Source organism: Hippocampus comes, unplaced genomic scaffold (genome assembly GCF_001891065.2).
Source record: "Hippocampus comes isolate QL1 unplaced genomic scaffold, H_comes_QL1_v1.1 scaffold366, whole genome shotgun sequence".
Taxonomy (NCBI): domain Eukaryota; kingdom Metazoa; phylum Chordata; class Actinopteri; order Syngnathiformes; family Syngnathidae; genus Hippocampus; species Hippocampus comes.
The window spans coordinates 54,471-69,484 of NW_017805541.1; the positions used below are offsets into that span (position 1 = coordinate 54,471).

At 42.5% G+C, this 15,014-nt stretch overlaps 3 protein-coding genes and 1 long non-coding RNA gene across 6 annotated transcripts in view; 3 read left to right on the forward strand and 1 right to left on the reverse strand.

Annotated features, from left to right (window-relative positions):
* LOC109521420 (otopetrin-2-like) overlaps window positions 1-3,199 on the forward strand; it is a 6,990-nt gene extending 3,791 nt beyond the window's left edge. The window contains exons 5-7 of the mRNA XM_019879242.1: window positions 4-146; window positions 338-1,209; window positions 2,119-3,199. Of these exons, the coding sequence (XP_019734801.1) occupies window positions 4-146; window positions 338-1,209; window positions 2,119-2,289 (1,186 nt within the window). The 3' untranslated portion in view covers window positions 2,290-3,199. The remainder of the gene's footprint in view (window positions 1-3; window positions 147-337; window positions 1,210-2,118) is intronic.
* LOC109521446 (uncharacterized) lies at window positions 1,225-1,886 on the forward strand. The gene is made up of 2 exons (XR_002169349.1): window positions 1,225-1,323; window positions 1,364-1,886. It is a non-coding gene; the product is annotated as an uncharacterized LOC109521446 (long non-coding RNA).
* Window positions 3,200-4,008: 809 nt separating the features above from the next.
* Window positions 4,009-8,162, forward strand: dnaja3a (DnaJ heat shock protein family (Hsp40) member A3a). Of its 3 annotated transcripts, XM_019879255.1 has the most exons (12): window positions 4,009-4,251; window positions 4,568-4,692; window positions 4,765-4,848; window positions 4,929-5,135; window positions 5,337-5,489; window positions 5,734-5,881; window positions 5,967-6,031; window positions 6,451-6,579; window positions 6,670-6,785; window positions 6,863-6,960; window positions 7,594-7,717; window positions 7,819-8,162. In XM_019879255.1, the coding sequence occupies exons 1-11, from the start codon at window positions 4,035-4,037 to the stop codon at window positions 7,701-7,703; spliced, it is 1,452 nt and encodes a 483-aa protein (XP_019734814.1). In that variant the 5' UTR covers window positions 4,009-4,034; the 3' UTR covers window positions 7,704-7,717; window positions 7,819-8,162. The 3 variants fall into 3 exon arrangements, with proteins under 3 accessions (XP_019734814.1, XP_019734815.1, XP_019734816.1); XM_019879256.1 differs by lacking the exon at window positions 7,594-7,717; XM_019879257.1 differs by lacking the exon at window positions 7,819-8,162 and having other exon boundaries at window positions 7,577-7,686.
* Window positions 8,163-8,603: 441 nt separating this feature from the next.
* Window positions 8,604-14,181, reverse strand: hmox2b (heme oxygenase 2b). Its single transcript, XM_019879265.1, has 7 exons — window positions 14,074-14,181; window positions 13,483-13,599; window positions 12,369-12,460; window positions 11,637-11,754; window positions 11,065-11,556; window positions 10,650-10,773; window positions 8,604-10,407 (listed from the first exon to the last, which is right to left on the reverse strand). The coding sequence occupies exons 3-7, from the start codon at window positions 12,437-12,439 to the stop codon at window positions 10,280-10,282; spliced, it is 933 nt and encodes a 310-aa protein (XP_019734824.1). The 5' UTR covers window positions 12,440-12,460; window positions 13,483-13,599; window positions 14,074-14,181; the 3' UTR covers window positions 8,604-10,279.
* Window positions 14,182-15,014: the final 833 nt, after the last annotated feature.

Consider the following 15,014-nt stretch of genomic DNA (forward strand, 5'->3'; position numbering starts at 1 on the left):
CCAAACAGGCCACCCCGGTGGCGACCACGGCGACGACCACGGCGACGACCACGGCGGCGATCACGGCAACAACACGCATGAATCCAACGACCACCATGACAACAGCTCCCATAAGCTCTGGGGACGGAACCTGTACATCAGCAAAGGTACAGGAGAAGCCATTTGACAGGAGCTGGACAAACGTTTGAGCTCAAGACCACATTTGAGTTTCAGCGTGCGCAGATGGGCAAGGTTTTTCTTAGAAAGCAGACCAGACCATACTTTGCCCACCCCTGCATTCGCGTATTGGTGACAGTAAATGGCAACAATGTAACCCCATTCTCTCTTCCTGTCACAGCGAGTTACGGAGAGGACGAATGCGAGTGCAGCCACACATCCTGCGGCCTGTTCAAAGACGCCTATTTCTACCTGTACCCCTTCAACATCGAGTACAGCCTCTTCGCCTCCGCCATGGCCTACGTCATGTGGAAAAACGTCGGCCGACTGGGCGAGGCCCACGACCCGCACGGCCACAGCCACGCCCACAAGTTCCACCTCAGAGACGCGCTCATTGGGCCCCTGGTTGGAATCCTTCTGGTATTCGCGGGTCTGGCCACCTTCATCGTGTACGAGATGGACATGAAGGAGGACAAAGAAGATGACCACAGCAAGAGAGATCAAGCGCTGCTGATTCACTTCATCATTAACATTGTTATCATAAGTCTGATGCTGGTGGCCACCTTGGTCGGCGCGACCATCTACAAGCTGGACCGCCGGGAGCACGACTCGGAGAAGAACCCCACGCGGAGCTTGGACGTGGGCCTGCTCGTGGGAACCTCCATGGGGCAGTTCATCATCAGCTACTTCACTATAGTCGCCATGGTGGCATCTGGAGCCCAGGGCCACCTGAACAGGCTCAACCTGACCTGGGCTATACTGATGGTGATCCAGATCGGGCTGCAGAACTTCTTCATCGTCGAAGGTCTCCACCGCGAGCCTTTCCACGAGGAACACCATGAGACCATAACCTCGGTGACCAACATCTATGCCGTGCAGCACTACAGCAAAGAGATGAACCATCTGGAAGGATCGGAAATAAGAATTAAGCCCGAGCTGGAGCTGCCGGCGATGACCCCGTACGGCCACACGGTACACTACCCACATAAACTGACGTGGAAGAGGAGGGTCCTGAAGGAAGTTTCCGTCTTTTTGCTGTTGGCCAATATTATTGTGAGTATCCTACGCACATCATTTCACTAAGGTGGCAAAAGTGCTCATGTCCTACACTAAAGTAGAAGTCAAACCAAAAAAAAAAATAAAATAAATGGTAAAGGTAGAAGTCCAGTTAACCCCAGAAACCAGCGATGAAAAAAAAATGGTCAAGGTAGAAGTCCAGTTAACCCCAGAAACCAGCGATCGCTGGTTTTTAAAAAGGTTTTTAATTGCCTATAGATGCCACAAATGGCAGCAAAGCACTACTTATGTCTAAATGAAACTCATCAATTTGCGTCAATTTATACTGCTTTTACATCAAGATACCACCAGATGGTGCCAAAGTAATAAAACTGCTTCGTCCTGAGAACAGGGACGGCTAAGCGTTTGAGTAATACAGAATAGGTCTGGAAACATTCCTTGAAGGGGCGAGTCTCCAAATGTCGAACCTCAAACATGTTGTGGTTGACTGTACTGATTGAACACCTTAATTGAAGTAAGAGCAAAAAAGAACAGAGTTTTTTTTTTTTAATGAAACAATTCTCTATAAACAATCTTGCCTCTCCAAATCAGTTGCGTCATCATTGTTAATGCTGGCTGGTTCATTGTGCTGCCTTATAAGCCGCTTATACGGATCAATTCAAATCTTGCCTGCGGTTGACCTCAACTCACTCTGTTTAAGTTGTCGTCATTGATTGAAAAATCTGACATGCCTATTTTGACAAAGTAAGGGGTAGAACGTACAGATATTTGTTTTCACATGTAGGGAATAAGAGTATTATTAAGAGGAGCAACAAAGTATTTGTACTTCCCACCGCTGTTTTTTGTTTTTGTTTTTTTTTGGGGGTGGGGGGTGTTCCACTCAATTATTTCTAACCAACCCAATCCCAAAACGTTTATTTCTACTGTCTTGTTTTTCAACTCCAGCTTTGGATCATGCCGGCATTTGGCGCTCGCCCCCAGTTCGACCACCCTGCCGAAACCGAATTCTACGACTTCAGCATCTGGGCCGCCATCGTGAACGTCGGATTGCCTTTCGCCATCTTTTACCGCATGCACTCAGTGGCCGCGCTCTTGGAAGTGTTCGTCAACTCTTAAGTGGACAACTTCGGTGGCAAACAATTGTTCATTCTCTTTTTCAATCATACCATTAGACAAACAAAAACAAATGATTACAAATACAGCTCTCAAGATACACTCACTGTACTTGCTGGCGCCGGTCCCGTCTTGGGAAAATTGTGAGTGTGTTACTTATGTTCAGTCTGATCCGAGATTTTCTTTGGGTGGCCAGAAAGTCGCCCTTCACAGAGATACAATTCTGGAAAAGAAAGCAAGAGTTCAGTGTGTTTTTGACAAGTTGGGCAGGATTCATTGATTCAATTAAAACTTCATTATATATGAATGAAGTATCTTTTTTTTCAGTCATTTTATGCAGCCCGGTAACAGTCTGCGGCCTGGTGGTTGGGGATCTGATCTATATCACTTATCCTATTTAAGATGACAGGGAAGCCAGAGTGGATCCTAGCTGACTTTGGCCGAGAAGGGGAAAAAGGTTGTTATTCCTTGGACTAATCACCAGTTAATCACGACACATAAGATCGACAAGCAGTCACACTCACACAATTCAGTGTTCACTCGACCTTACATAATGGAAAAAAGACACATCAAGCACAGGAGAAACATGCGCACACCTTGTTTCTGTGCACTTTTAGGCTGACGTGCTCACCATGCGTGCATTTTTGTACAATAAATGTGAAAATTTTGTTGATTTGTTTTTCTGAAGACACTTTAATAATTTGTTGAAGTTTCAACTGATGTTATTGCTATTGATGTTTTTTATTAAATGTTAAACTATTTCTTTTACCCCGTCAATGTATATGTGTAAGTGTAATGTATAGATGCCGGATGAGTGAAAATAAATTAATTGCATTGTTTATAGGCTTCAGTCTGTGTATGCAAAAAATAAAGACAAAAAAACTAAATAAAAAGGGTTTTGAGGTGGTGGTGATCAGTGCCTTTATGATATTTGTTATTTTGGTTGAATTCCTGTATTAATTTGCTGAATGGGAAAAAAGCATTCCTGTCTTGCACTCGCTTTGGGGTTGAGGCATGCAAGTTAATAACTACATTCAGTCCTTCATTACATCTTAAGTACGAGAAAGAAGGGTTGACCCAAATATCAATAGCAAAGATTAAAAGAAAAAGAAAACAGTTTGGTGCTGTTTACTTACGCTTCAAGCAATGTCAATCAACGCCAGCAGGTGACAGCGTCGCTCTTCCAACACTGCTGAACCCTGAAAGTAACATTGCTCTTTTCGTTGGTTTGAACCACATTTTAATGCTGAAATCAAACAAGATGGAAAGTCGGACTTATCCCAGTCATCAAAGCTTTCGAGGCGAATGGAAACAGCAAAGATTGCTGATTCCCATAACTATCCATGTGTTCCAATCGTCGAGTGACGAGAGTTGAAGACGGCCGGTGAACTTGGGTCATTTTTTTTCCGACCTCAGTTGAAATGGGCGTTCTAGTGCACCTTTCCTTGTCGTAAATCGGAAAAGTCTGACTTTCAATGGTGTCCCCTTAGGGGCTCCGTAGTACGCAGCATAAGATCACATTTTGATAACTTTAAATTGGAAACCAATTTTCCTGCTCTTCAGATAATTAATTGTCATCTGTTTGTTTCAACGGGTCGCTTTCAAGCAGTCCTTTTTTTGTTTATTTGTAATTAATATTGTTTTATTGATGCCGGCATACAGTTTTCTAGAAGCAAATATGACGCAACAACAAAGTGACTTAGTACTTCCTGTCATGCGCAGTACGCCACGAGGCGACCACTGTGGGAATGATGGCGTCTTCAGCTGCTCGCTCTTCCTCACGCTGGCTAACTGTCATCGTGTCCTCCGGGCAGCACCGGCACCTCCTTGCGACGGCCGCCGTTGTCTCCGCTTCTCGTGGCTCACTCCGTGGCGTCTGCACGTTTGGAACCGGGATGCTTTGGACTAGTGGGAGCTCGGCGTGTGGCGGGGCTGGGAAAGGATTGACATTGAAGGGGCTACTAGGTAAGTGACGTTTGGTTTTAGCATATGGCTAAGCTATGCTAGGAGAGGCTACATTTAGTTTACTGTCATAATCTTTTTTGAGCTTGGACTTAAATTCAATTAGAATTTCTTGATATTGTTGCACATGAGGGATTTTTGAAGCATACACACAGGTCGTTGAACAGTGGCAGAGGACACCGTCAGAGTTAGGCATGTTTTACTTTCATGTTTTTCCTCTAGCCTATTACATAATTGATGCTGCCAAGCAAAATTAAACGCAAACATTTCCTGTTAGTTTTAAGTTAAGCCTAATTCAGATGTGCTGTTTTACACTCAGGTTTCAAAGCCCCCCAGTGTGCATTTCACACAAGCACGTCAGCCACGAATAAGCAGGACTACTACCAGGTCCTTGGGGTATCCCGCACAGCAAACCAGAAGGAGATCAAGAAGGCCTATTATCAGGTCTGCTTTTGCCAGGAAGATTTGCAGCTCACATTTTGACTGTATTTTCACAGCCTGTTTGTTGTCCTGCAGATGGCCAAAAAGTACCACCCGGACACGAATAAAGATGACCCAAAAGCTAAGGAGAAATTTGCGCAGCTGGCAGAAGCTTATGAGGTTTGTAATTATTACACTTTTAAGTTTTATACTTATTATTACAACACACAAGCCTCTATAATGTAACAATTATTTCTCAGGTACTTAGCGATGAAGGAAAGAGGAAGCAGTATGACACGTACGGATCTGCGGGCTTCGACAGCGGACAAGCAGGAGGCGGGCAGCAGTACTGGTCCGGGCAGACACAAAACGTGAACCCGGAGGAGCTTTTCCGCAAGATCTTTGGAGAATTCTCTGCAGGACGTGGATTCGGAGACTTTAATGCCATTTTTGAACAGCCGCAAGAGGTCTGTTGTGAAGTAGCTGAAACATGATTACAGTGGGAGATACAAGTGTTTTAATTGACAAACATGGTCACAGAACAAACGAAAATTATACCTCGTAGTACCACGATATCTAAAAAATAATATAGGATCCCTTTTTTTTTGGGGGGGGGGCATATTGACATAGCCTGTACCTACAATTTGTGTGTCGTTTTCCCTGCACAGTACATCATGGAGTTGACGTTCACTCAGGCAGCCAAGGGAGTCAACAAGGAGATGTCCATTAACACGGAAGCTGCCTGCCAGCGCTGTGACGGTAAAGGCCATGAGCCGGGCACCAAGGTCCAGCACTGCCACTACTGTAACGGCTCCGGCATGGTAATACTATCTTCCTCTACCCACTTCCTGTCATCCCTAAAAGCATGTTAACTGCTTGTCCTCAAATAGTGGCCAGTACAGTTCTCTTTTCAAATAAATGCTTTACCATAATAAATGCCAACATGCCCTACTCTTTACACACACACAAAAAAATACAGATCTTTCAAGTGGGTGCCTTACCACATAAACACCTGTTACTCTTAACGGGTGAGTTGAACCGCCTACTACGTCCCCCCCCCCGCAGGAGACGGTGAACACGGGCCCGTTCGTGATGCGCTCCACGTGTCGACGCTGCGGTGGCAAGGGGACAGTGATTTCCAACCCGTGTCACACCTGCCGCGGGACCGGACAGACCAAGCAAAGGAAGACTGTCACGGTCCCCGTGCCTGCTGGTCCGTCACAACCACAATTCTGAACACAACCACCAAAAAAAAAGTAACAAACAGCAACTAACTGTTGAACGTGTTGTCCTTTTAGGAGTGGAGGATGGCCAGACAGTTCGGATGCCTGTTGGAAAGAAGGAGATTTTCATCACGTTTAGGGTGAGTGGCCACAAGGGACGTTTCATTGCTGGGTTATTCAATAATAAACGCCTCACCTCAAGTAGCGGCTCGTTTTTCCTCCTATGATAGTTGGATTCGTTCCATTGTCATTGTAATTTGAATGGAGAACAGTTCTTCGACCAATCAAGAGCTGTGTGCAAAAGCCTCCTCGCGAATAAACACCAAACTTCAAATAAAGACAAAACTATTTCATTCTTTGATAGTCACAGAATCACTCATTTTTGAAATGTTGCATCAGATTTGCATGAAACTTCCTGGGTGCCATCCAGCGCAGCAAAATTTGTGCCAATGAAGACTTCCTCTCAAATAAATGCCCTATTTCACATTTGTCCCTCGTTTATGCCAGTCAAGATGAAAAAAAATGAAAGGGCTTTTATGTAAATGGTTTGTGCTTTCAGGTCCAAAAGAGTCCAGTCTTCAGGCGGAATGGCGCTGACATCCACTCTGACCTTTACGTCTCTGTGGCACAAGCAATCCTGGGCGGCACGGCCAGGACACAAGGCCTCTATGAAACGCTTAATTTATCGGTAAATGCTTTCCAAAAATGCATCATGCAGGCAACAATGGTCAAGTATTGGACTTTGATATGAGGATTGTCGCTCTGGTCATTGGATCAGATCCCAGCTGGCACTCAGACAGACCAGAGGATCCACTTGGCAGGGAAAGGAATCGCCCGCGTCAGTGGCTACGGTTTTGGAGATCACTATGTCCATATCAAAATTAAAGTACCCAAGTAAGATGTGAAAGGGGGATGTGCCGATCATCATTGGGTTTATTTTTTAATTTTCAAAAAATATCCCTCTCCGCCAGGACACTGACAGACCGGCAGAGATCCCTACTCTTGAGCTACGCCGAGGATGAGGCGGATGTGGAAGGAACAGTTAATGGTGTGACAGCCACCACCACAGGTAGCCATCCCTCATATCTACTCAAATCGTATTTCCACCCTGAAATGAGTGGAAATGTATTTTAATCGGTTCCACAATATCCCCCCAAAAGAAATTTAGTTTCACTATAAAATACACTAACAGGATAATTAAATAGAATGTAAATAGCTGGTTTGTGTATCATTTTGTGCAATTCAATGGGGATTGTGTGTCTGTTGTGTGCTCTGACCACAAGGGAAGAATATAATGCATGCAAATTAATTTTTTGTAAAGGATAAAGAATATTCCCAGCAGCTGTTTAGCATGAAGCTAGGAGACTTTTGCTAGGCAAATTCATATGGTAGAATGAGTAGTCCTGTCTTAAGTGTAGTTTTAGAGTACGTGTGAACTGGGAGTGGCAATAAAGAGCTCGAAGCCTCATATTTTGAAGGTTTGTACATTATCTGCAAAACTGCTTGTTGTGAATTTCACTGACACCACCAAAATTTGCAGAGCAACAGCTTATATCAGTAAAGTTAGCTCACTCCTAAGTTGAGTTACTGGACTTTGTAGCAAATAATTTTCGAAGTGGAATTGGATCATTTCCTAGCGCAAAACGTGAAGATCGTTCATCTTTCCACTAGTCTGTCTGACGCAGGGTGAATCTGTGTCCAGGTGGGGGCAGCAGTGGTAAGCAATTTAAGGAAGGGCATGGCCAGAAGGAAAGCCAGTTGAAACAAGAGGGCTTTTTCTCCACACTCAAGAAATTATTTAGTTCTTCCTGACAGCCACAAACCAGGTAGGACGAGTACAGTTCATCTCTGGTTTGTGGCTATCGGGCCCCGATGTCCTCTCAGCATTTCAAGTATATTCCTGTTTCTCCTCTTCCTACTCTTCCAGGTAAGAGGTCTTCCTGGAACTGAGAGGCTCAGAGCAAAGACGGCCATGCGGTCGGTGTTCCGTACGCAATCAACAAGGCGAAGGAGATCCAATTCAGGCGGACTAAAACGCTTTGTCCATTTCAGCTCCAGAGACTATAAAAGATGGCTATTTGTAGCGGTCTCCAAACACACAAATGTAAAAATTGTATGAAGACTCATAAATGAAAGGTTTGTCATGCTACACCCCTGCTGTTCGTCATGCTTACAGATTGACCCCACAAATGTTTTCTAGCCTAATGTCAGTTTGGCCTTCCGTGTAATCCTTAATTTACTTATGTGTAATAAACTTATAATTCAAGTTTTTTTTTCTTATCTTGTGTCAATATAACTATGCACAAGGCACGAATTTAGAAACACCTCCTGTGGTCATGGCAATATTAACTCAATACTTTATCCATCCACAAGCGAAATTCGCTGTTCCAGCATTCTCCACGCTGAAAACACGAGACAATAAAGGGACGCAGAATTATTGTTGAATAATATTAAAACATACTGCGTAGTATCCATGCAAGTTTTTAATTAAAACTTCTAATGGAAATTTTGTTGGGATAAAAAGTTGCTTATTTTCAAGAGAAATGTTTGTATAAAAACTTAAAGAAAAATAATGCTTTGATTATTTCAAGAAAACAATTTTCCAAGAACACGGGCATATTCTACACTACGTTACTGAAGAAAAAATATACACTTTGGTTCTTTTGGGTGGGTTGGCCATTCCTGTAATACTTTTTGTAAGGGAAAAAAATCTTCATTCAGCTCACTTTAATAAGGACAAACTCGTAAGAAAATGCATGAATGAACCAAAGGTAAGTAATTATACATTGGATAAGTGAAACAAAAAATACTTCCATGTCAGTCACGTGTTTATTTCGTTACAGACAGCAGACTTTTCGTGTTCTACAGTCCCCCTTTAGTGACTTTATTTGTCCAGATGGTGAGATAGCAGGCTTGTTAACTTAAAACAACAGGAGATAGCACAAGTACATGCAAATGTGTAAAAGCACTCCAATTGTTAGACTCGGTGGTGTTCTTGAGTCCACTGTGTCATTTTGTACTTGTGGTGTGCCCTCTTCTGACCTTCATATTGACCCAATAGTTTCCAAAAGAAGACAACATGACTTCAAGGACTGTTGATGGCCTCGTAGAAGAGCATTAAATTGGGCTTGAAAAGTATAACATTTAAATGTGTGTGTGTGTGTGGGGGGGGGGGTTGACACGCGTCAGGGTTCAAATTAAAATCACAAAACTCTGCAATTACACCATGTGGACATGGCAAGGATAAACCAGCATACAGTATGAATCAATGTAACCATAAATATAACAAACTTGTTTTGTGACCTAACCTGAGGCAGTTCCAACAAATACTCAAATAGGCCTTCATATACTGTGAATGTGCTCTTTCTATACTCTATAAAACAGCAACTCTCTTTTGTCCACAACCTCGTCATACTATAAGCTAAATATTATTACAGTATACTTATTATTAAAGCTCCTTTGGCATCTTAAGCCGATCCATCGTTTAAGTCAAACTTAGAAAAAAAAAAAAGGCAGTTTTGTTAATGCATGAAGCCTTACATCATAATACCAATACACTTCCCACTAGCACTAATGTTTTTATCACACACTTGTCAAAGCGTTGATGCCGTAATTCCTCAAATAGTTGCCTCCACTCTAATACAATACATTGCATCCATGGCACCATACCTCATTATCGTCAAAGTTTGATAAACATTATTGGTTGCGATGTTGTGTAGAGATGGCATCTGTAAAGCAGACATCTCCAGATTCTTATATGCTATTGTGCTATATTCTACTAATGTCATCCAATAAACATATTAATGACCGGTGCTCTCTGTCGTTGCATAAATGGCTATTATATGAAATACAGTAGTCACTATTGAAGGCTGGCGTAGGAATGATGAAATGGAATCAGATACGTTTTTTTTTTAGCAGTACGCAATTTTGAGAATATATGCGAGGAATAAACCGCTCCATTTGTAAAACACGTGATCTTTCCTGAGTCAAATTGAGTTGTTGTATGGCCAAAAACACACTTCTTAAGAACGCACATGTGCATAGTATGTTTTACCAAACAATTATCATTCAATATCATCTTTGTATCACTGTACAGCATAAACCTGGGTTGCCATTATCTGTTAACTTAGGGGAAAATGTGAGAAAACCTGATGTGACGACATCACAGGTTGGACGGATGGTGCAAAGGAGGTAGAAAGAAAAAAAAAAAAGAAGCTTGATAGGCAGGTCAGGGGTAACTATGGTCCTTAAGATCAACGCATTGGAATTCCAGTTCCAAGTACATTTTCTATCTAAGGCTGCACGAGGCAACTTTGAATACACTTGGCCTGAGAAGCCTCCTTACTGGGTCCCCGTCCTTCAGTGTTTTTCTCCTCGGCTCCCAGTCCTCACATCAGATACCAGGCAACCAGGCCGGCTAATACGGCGAACCACGTGGCGATGAGGACCTGGCCAGTGGGGTGACGCAGGATGGCCATGGCCAGCTGGCACGCGTATGCCATCCCACCCGATGCCGCTAATAGGAGAGGAAAACAACATCGAAAAAGGTGCTCAGTGGGCATGCAGATTAAATATTTAAAAAAAAAAAAAAAGATTTCTGACGCAACATCAAAATGTAAAGCTTGCATTAAAAGCATAAAGCAGAACAGATGTAAAAATGTACACAATAAAAGTTAAAATATCTTGGGAAAAAAATACGGCAACTTAAAAATTATTTATTCTAAAAAAAGGATGTGTTGACTAAAAACAAAAGTGTACCCATTTTGGAAGCATAATAGGGACATTTGCTGATGTCGCCTCCTGTGTCTCCATGAATTGGCATTCCGTCTTCGGAAACCTCCTCTTGAAAGGTTTTGCCGATTTCCTCCAGCTCCTCGAAAACCTGACAGCAGAAAACATTTAGTTTGACTGTAAACTCCAACTGGGAGTGACAGTAAACAGCTTGAATCCCTTTTTGAAGGAACTGTTTACTATTTAGTTCTGCCTATTGTGAAAGACGCCATCTACCTCCAAATCTTTGCTCACAAGTCAAAGCAGAAAATTGGACAAACAGCTTGTATCTTGAAAAAAATTGGTCACTCGTATCTGAAGGCAGCACTGTTATGTGACAAGTCTACTTTAGTCTTGTAACAAAGTATCTGTACCTGGTTACATTACAAGACTGCCATTTTACCTCCATGTTGAATTGAAAGGCCTTGACAGCCTCGTCCACCAGGCTGCTCTTGGTCTCCGCATCCAGTTCCAACTCGTTCATGCGACTGCGGTAAAGCTGTTTGAAGGCCTTGGCACTATCGATGGCGTCAAACTGGTAGAACTCCACGCCCTCTCCCGTGGGTGGGAGCTTCAAGGCTCTCTGCGCCACCTTCTTCAGCACCTGGCCCCCGGACAGGTCGCCCATGTAGCGGGTGTAGGCGTGCGCCACCAGGAGCGCCGGGTACTCCTGGCCCACTTGGTGGATGCGGTCCACGTAGCGCTGGGTGGCCGGGGAGCAGCTGATTTCCCTCTTCCATTCCGGGCCGTAAAAGTATTCAAGGTCACGGGCCAGGGCCTCGTGGCGGTGCAGCTCGGACGGGAAATAAAGCGGGGCGAAATGGGGGTGGTCCTTGTTTATTTCGATTTCCTCCTCCATGGCGGTGTAAGTGTAGTAGAGGGCTACGGCGCCCAGCTGTTGGGGGGGAAATATATCAATCATCTTTTCATTTCCATAAAAGCCATCTGTGTGGCTTTCATCTCCATGTTACTCACCTTGAAGAGCTCTCTGCGGATTCGGCCCCTGAGGAAGTCCTTCACAAATTGTGTGTTCTCTGCCTTTTCATGAACATCTTTGGTACCAGCGGCCAGCATCTCCGATAAATCATCGGGCCTGTGGCGAGGAAATGAATAATGCACTGTGGTCACGTTAACATGAAAGCAGATATGGCCAAACCTTTTCCACTGAGAGGCGCACAGAGAAAAACCGAAGGAAGGAGTGGTCGGTTCACCCTTAAGTTTATTCGACATGGCTAGAAATAATGCATCAACAAAAATTGAATTTAAAAACAACGGTGTGAGAAATGGTAATATGATATTAAAAAAAACAAAAACAAAACTGGTGTGATATCTTTTGTGGTTCAACATTTCACATTCACATCATTAAATAAAAAAAATGTGAAATAGGTTTACATTAATATTTGACATGTTTTTCTCTTAAATTTCTTGTACATTTTAATTTTTAATTGTGAAAACAAACATTTTTTTTCCCTGTAAAAAAAATATTAGATTAGAATATGTGAGAGGCCAACAACTTAAAAAAAAAAAAAAAAAAAAAAAAGAAGAAAGAAAAAAAAGGCTTTTGGTTGGCATTTGAACCCGGGCTAAAATTTGGGACTGGGAAGTGTGCTTTGCTGCACACTTGGCAAACAACTCTCCGTCAACATTGTAATTGTATATCTTGTGTTCTGTCTTAAGAAATGCTGCAAACACAAGGGGAAGGTTAACCTCAGAGTTTCTCCTTTGTCCTCGTGCACGGGCCCTCCTCCATTGGACACACTCTCTGTCGTTGTGGCCATCTTGTCTGACGGTTGCCGCCCCTAGAAATCGGTCAAGACATCAAAAACGTTACCTTCTAGTGTAACGCCACAAAAAGTGGTATAATTTAGAGTTCGGGTAACATTTAGTGGAAAATAATGTAACTCAAAAATCAAGGTTGCCAGTGATAGGAAAGAGGGGAAGTGTGATAATCCTTGAACTGTAAATACAAATTACTGGAACATAGGAATGAGCCTAATGGCTCAATACAATATAAGCAACACAATTCGGTGCATGTAAATTACATTGAACGTGACATTTGTGTGTGTATTATGGAAAATCCAGTTATTAATTGCATTTGTAGAAATAGTTAGGTCTCCGGAGTGCCTGCCTATCCATCAAGTGGGTGGTCGTGGCGGGGCGCTGCTTTTTGGTGGTGCGTCACATACACACGGTGGAGCAAATGACGTGCTGCCTCCATCGCCTGTAATGTTGTGCCCGTCATTGTATAGTGTACAAAGCTACAAGGCACGTGACCGATTGGGATGAGTAATCACTTTGCCATTGTGCTGTCTGAAGTTCTCACACATTGAGACAAACAAAAACGAGGAAATAACAGATTGGACGGAAGTGAAAAGTGTGATGTGAGATTGTTGGACAATATCTGACGTGGCACATGCCGAGTTTGTATTTTGTCTATGGTCATTCAAGCTCCGATTTAAAAAATAATAGATCAGACATTACTTACCAGTTATTCAGTACGTGAGTCGTTTTTTGACTGAGCACTTCATCTCGTTAAGTAATTTTCGCAGGATTACTTTTTACCTTTGCTTTTGTTATTTTGACTTCAAATTGGCGCTGCGAGAGTGGCTGCCTTTCCAGCAGCTCCTATATTTTGTTGTTCTACTTCTTCCTTTCATAACTTTGCTGCTGTGAATTGGGAATTTCTCCATTGCGAGACTAATAAAGGTTTTCTTCTTCTTCTTGAATCATATTATTCTAAATTAACCATACTTACTTGACCTAATTTTTGGCTCGACTACCCATCTCTGATTACACGCAGAAAGAGGAAGTGCAAATTTACCAAAGAGCCAGAGGATGCTCGGATCAGGATAAAGGGGGGCTTTTGTGGCCCTGCTGTGTTGTTGTTGTTGTCCCTGAGATTATGGTGATGAGGATGATGCCCACAAGATTCCAGACTCTCTAAGGGTGAAAACAACAGCAGGTTGAAAGCTGATACAAACAGGCCTGGTGTACCAGTTAAATAGGACAGAAGGTCTGCTGACACCACGGTGGCTTCAACCACACGACTACTGGCAGACAAAAAGCAGCAAAACAAAAGGCCTTGTGTCGTTTCACGTAGATTCTAGGCGCCATGGCTACAATTTAGTCACATATTATCGATAAGAGACATTTTCAACTTTCATCTAAATACGACTGCGGTATTGCGCCTTTGTTTCGGACAACATTGCATATAAAACGTCATTATGACAACAATAGCTAACTTTGCTTGCTAACAAGACACAAGCTAATACCTAGCAAGCTCTCGTCTAAGTTCCGCAATGAGGTGGACGACAGATTTATGACAAAAACACATATTTTCAGCCTTTTTATTTACTTCAACAGTTCAGATTTAAAACAGCTCAATGGTGGGTTTCTATAACGCCGTACAAACCTTCACTCCAGCAACTACGCGTCGCTCGGGTGAACCACAGAACTCGAGCTAAACGTCCACTGCGCAAGTTAAAACCACCACAACCTCCCTGACGCTCGTTGGTCACGTGACAAGGCCACATGGTTTTAAAAAAATAAATCATAAAGTGCTGAGTGCGCAAGTTTCCAAACCTTTTTATTGAAATAAATACAAGCGACTGTCAAAAGGCTGAAAGAAAGAAATACACTAGAAAGGTGATCTATTTCAACAAGTGGCATTAAATGACTAAGCAAAAACAACTACGTTACGCATTGCACTTGCCTCTTTTTCCGAAACTACTAAACTACTTTGTGGTTTTATTTCCGAACGGTTAACCTTTGTTTATTCAGGTAAGGCAATTGAAATCAGATTATTGCAATGCCAACCTGGCAGCAAACAATATAGAAACACAAAGCGAAATAAAAGTACATAAAATGCATGCACAACAAACTAGGTCACAGTTACATATTTATGTAATACGTAACATAAAAGAAAGTGGTAAATGAAAAGTGCACTGCAGGCTAAAAACAGGTGCAACGATCATAGACAGTATCCCTCACTAACTTTTTAAACAATTTTGGGATGAATGAGGTGAATTTTATTATTTGTTGAATGAGGTTCCAGTCATCTGGAGCAGAAATAGAAATAAGAATACTTTTACGATGCATGTTTATTCTATTTTCAACCAGTGATCTATACATGTAAAGATTAGAAATTGAGGATAAAATGGGTACTGCATAGAGCACATACTAGAGATATTGCATTTATGATGTCTTCTTTAATGTTTTCAATGTATTGTGTTCAGACAACTGAAAATGACAATTTTGCCTGACCCTTTAGTCCTCGCCAGAAAAAAAAAACAATTTCTCTGGACCCGAGAAATCTAAAACACATGCTTACGAACTGTACATAAATACTTGGAT

Excerpts from the sequence above, each read along its gene's own strand:
- dnaja3a (XM_019879255.1), top strand. The coding sequence starts at position 4,035 with ATGATGGCGTCTTCAGCTGCTCGCTCTTCCTCACGCTGGCTAACTGTC. Across the intron at positions 5,136-5,336 it reads TTTTTGAACAGCCGCAAGAG|TACATCATGGAGTTGACGTT; the intron begins GTCTGTTGTGAA and ends TTCCCTGCACAG. Across the intron at positions 6,032-6,450 it reads AGATTTTCATCACGTTTAGG|GTCCAAAAGAGTCCAGTCTT; the intron begins GTGAGTGGCCAC and ends TTGTGCTTTCAG.
- hmox2b (XM_019879265.1), bottom strand. The coding sequence starts at position 12,439 with ATGGCCACAACGACAGAGAGTGTGTCCAATGGAGGAGGGCCCGTGCAC. Across the intron at positions 11,557-11,636 it reads TCCGCAGAGAGCTCTTCAAG|CTGGGCGCCGTAGCCCTCTA; the intron begins GTGAGTAACATG and ends CCCCCCCAACAG. Across the intron at positions 10,774-11,064 it reads CCTTTCAATTCAACATGGAG|GTTTTCGAGGAGCTGGAGGA; the intron begins GTAAAATGGCAG and ends TTCTGCTGTCAG.